Source organism: Phytophthora parasitica, assembly GCF_000247585.1.
Source record: "Phytophthora parasitica INRA-310 unplaced genomic scaffold supercont2.2, whole genome shotgun sequence".
Classification (NCBI taxonomy): domain Eukaryota; phylum Oomycota; class Peronosporomycetes; order Peronosporales; family Peronosporaceae; genus Phytophthora; species Phytophthora nicotianae.
In genome coordinates, this window is record NW_008648988.1 from 1,142,242 (window position 1) to 1,143,084 (window position 843).

At 45.9% G+C, this 843-nt stretch overlaps 1 protein-coding gene across 1 annotated transcript; it reads right to left on the reverse strand.

The window, feature by feature from the left end:
- Window positions 1–90: 90 nt before the first annotated feature.
- On the reverse strand, window positions 91–357 carry PPTG_02412 (hypothetical protein; the record flags this gene model as incomplete). Its single annotated transcript, XM_008893487.1, has 1 exon — window positions 91–357. The coding sequence occupies one exon, from the start codon at window positions 355–357 to the stop codon at window positions 91–93; it is 267 nt and encodes an 88-aa protein (XP_008891735.1).
- Between the last annotated feature and the right edge of the window lie 486 nt (window positions 358–843).

An 843-nucleotide genomic window follows, 5' to 3' on the forward strand; every position in this document is an offset into this window, starting at 1 on the left:
AAAAAAATAAATTGCCAAGAGCATTCTTGAATTAAGTTCGCCATTGACGAGCCAAATGTTTCTTCCTCGACCATTCAACGTGTTTGTCGCTCACAAGGGACGTTCCAGCAGTATGCTGCAGCACTGTTCGAGTGCCACATCATACGACGTCACGTAGCCAGCATCGTGCGCCGAGGCTCCAACAGCTGCAGCCAGGCGGATAGCAGCGTCCTTTTCGTGGGCCAGAATGACCGCAATCTCCTCATGCGCATTCATCCGCTTGATAGAATACTTGGACACTCGCTTGAGGTTTACTTCCAAACGCTCTGTAGTAGAAGCCGCCGTTTCGCGCGTCTTAGAACCGGAGGAAGCGTTCATTAATTAGCCTGTTTATCTATTTTCTTTTGACTATTTGATTTTTGCTCTTTCCTTGTGATGGCTGACTCCTCCAGACATGAATTTTGTCAAAACATCGTGATGGTTAAATGGTAACTTTTGCAATAAAGGTAATCTATTCACGCTCCAAAATGTATGTTACGGTACATTGCCTGCCTGTGTTGTTTCTAGTGTCAAAAGGACTGATGTGTTGCTTTAAGGCCTGTCGTCTTGTCGGAAGGGGGGGGGGCATTTTCCCCCTTTCGTGAGTGACACGAGTGGTACCTGAGAATACACCCTCCAAAGGGGGAAGTATGGTGTGTCAAGGTTGACAAAAAGGGTATTGCTGCATGGGAGGTGCAAGTGGACTCGGACACTGAGGTAAGATGAGTTGTTTCTCGATTGTTGCAAAACTAACTTCTCAATTGTATTCGTATTTTCAGATATCTAAGCACAACCACGAAGCAATCAAGCTCATTTTCGACTCGT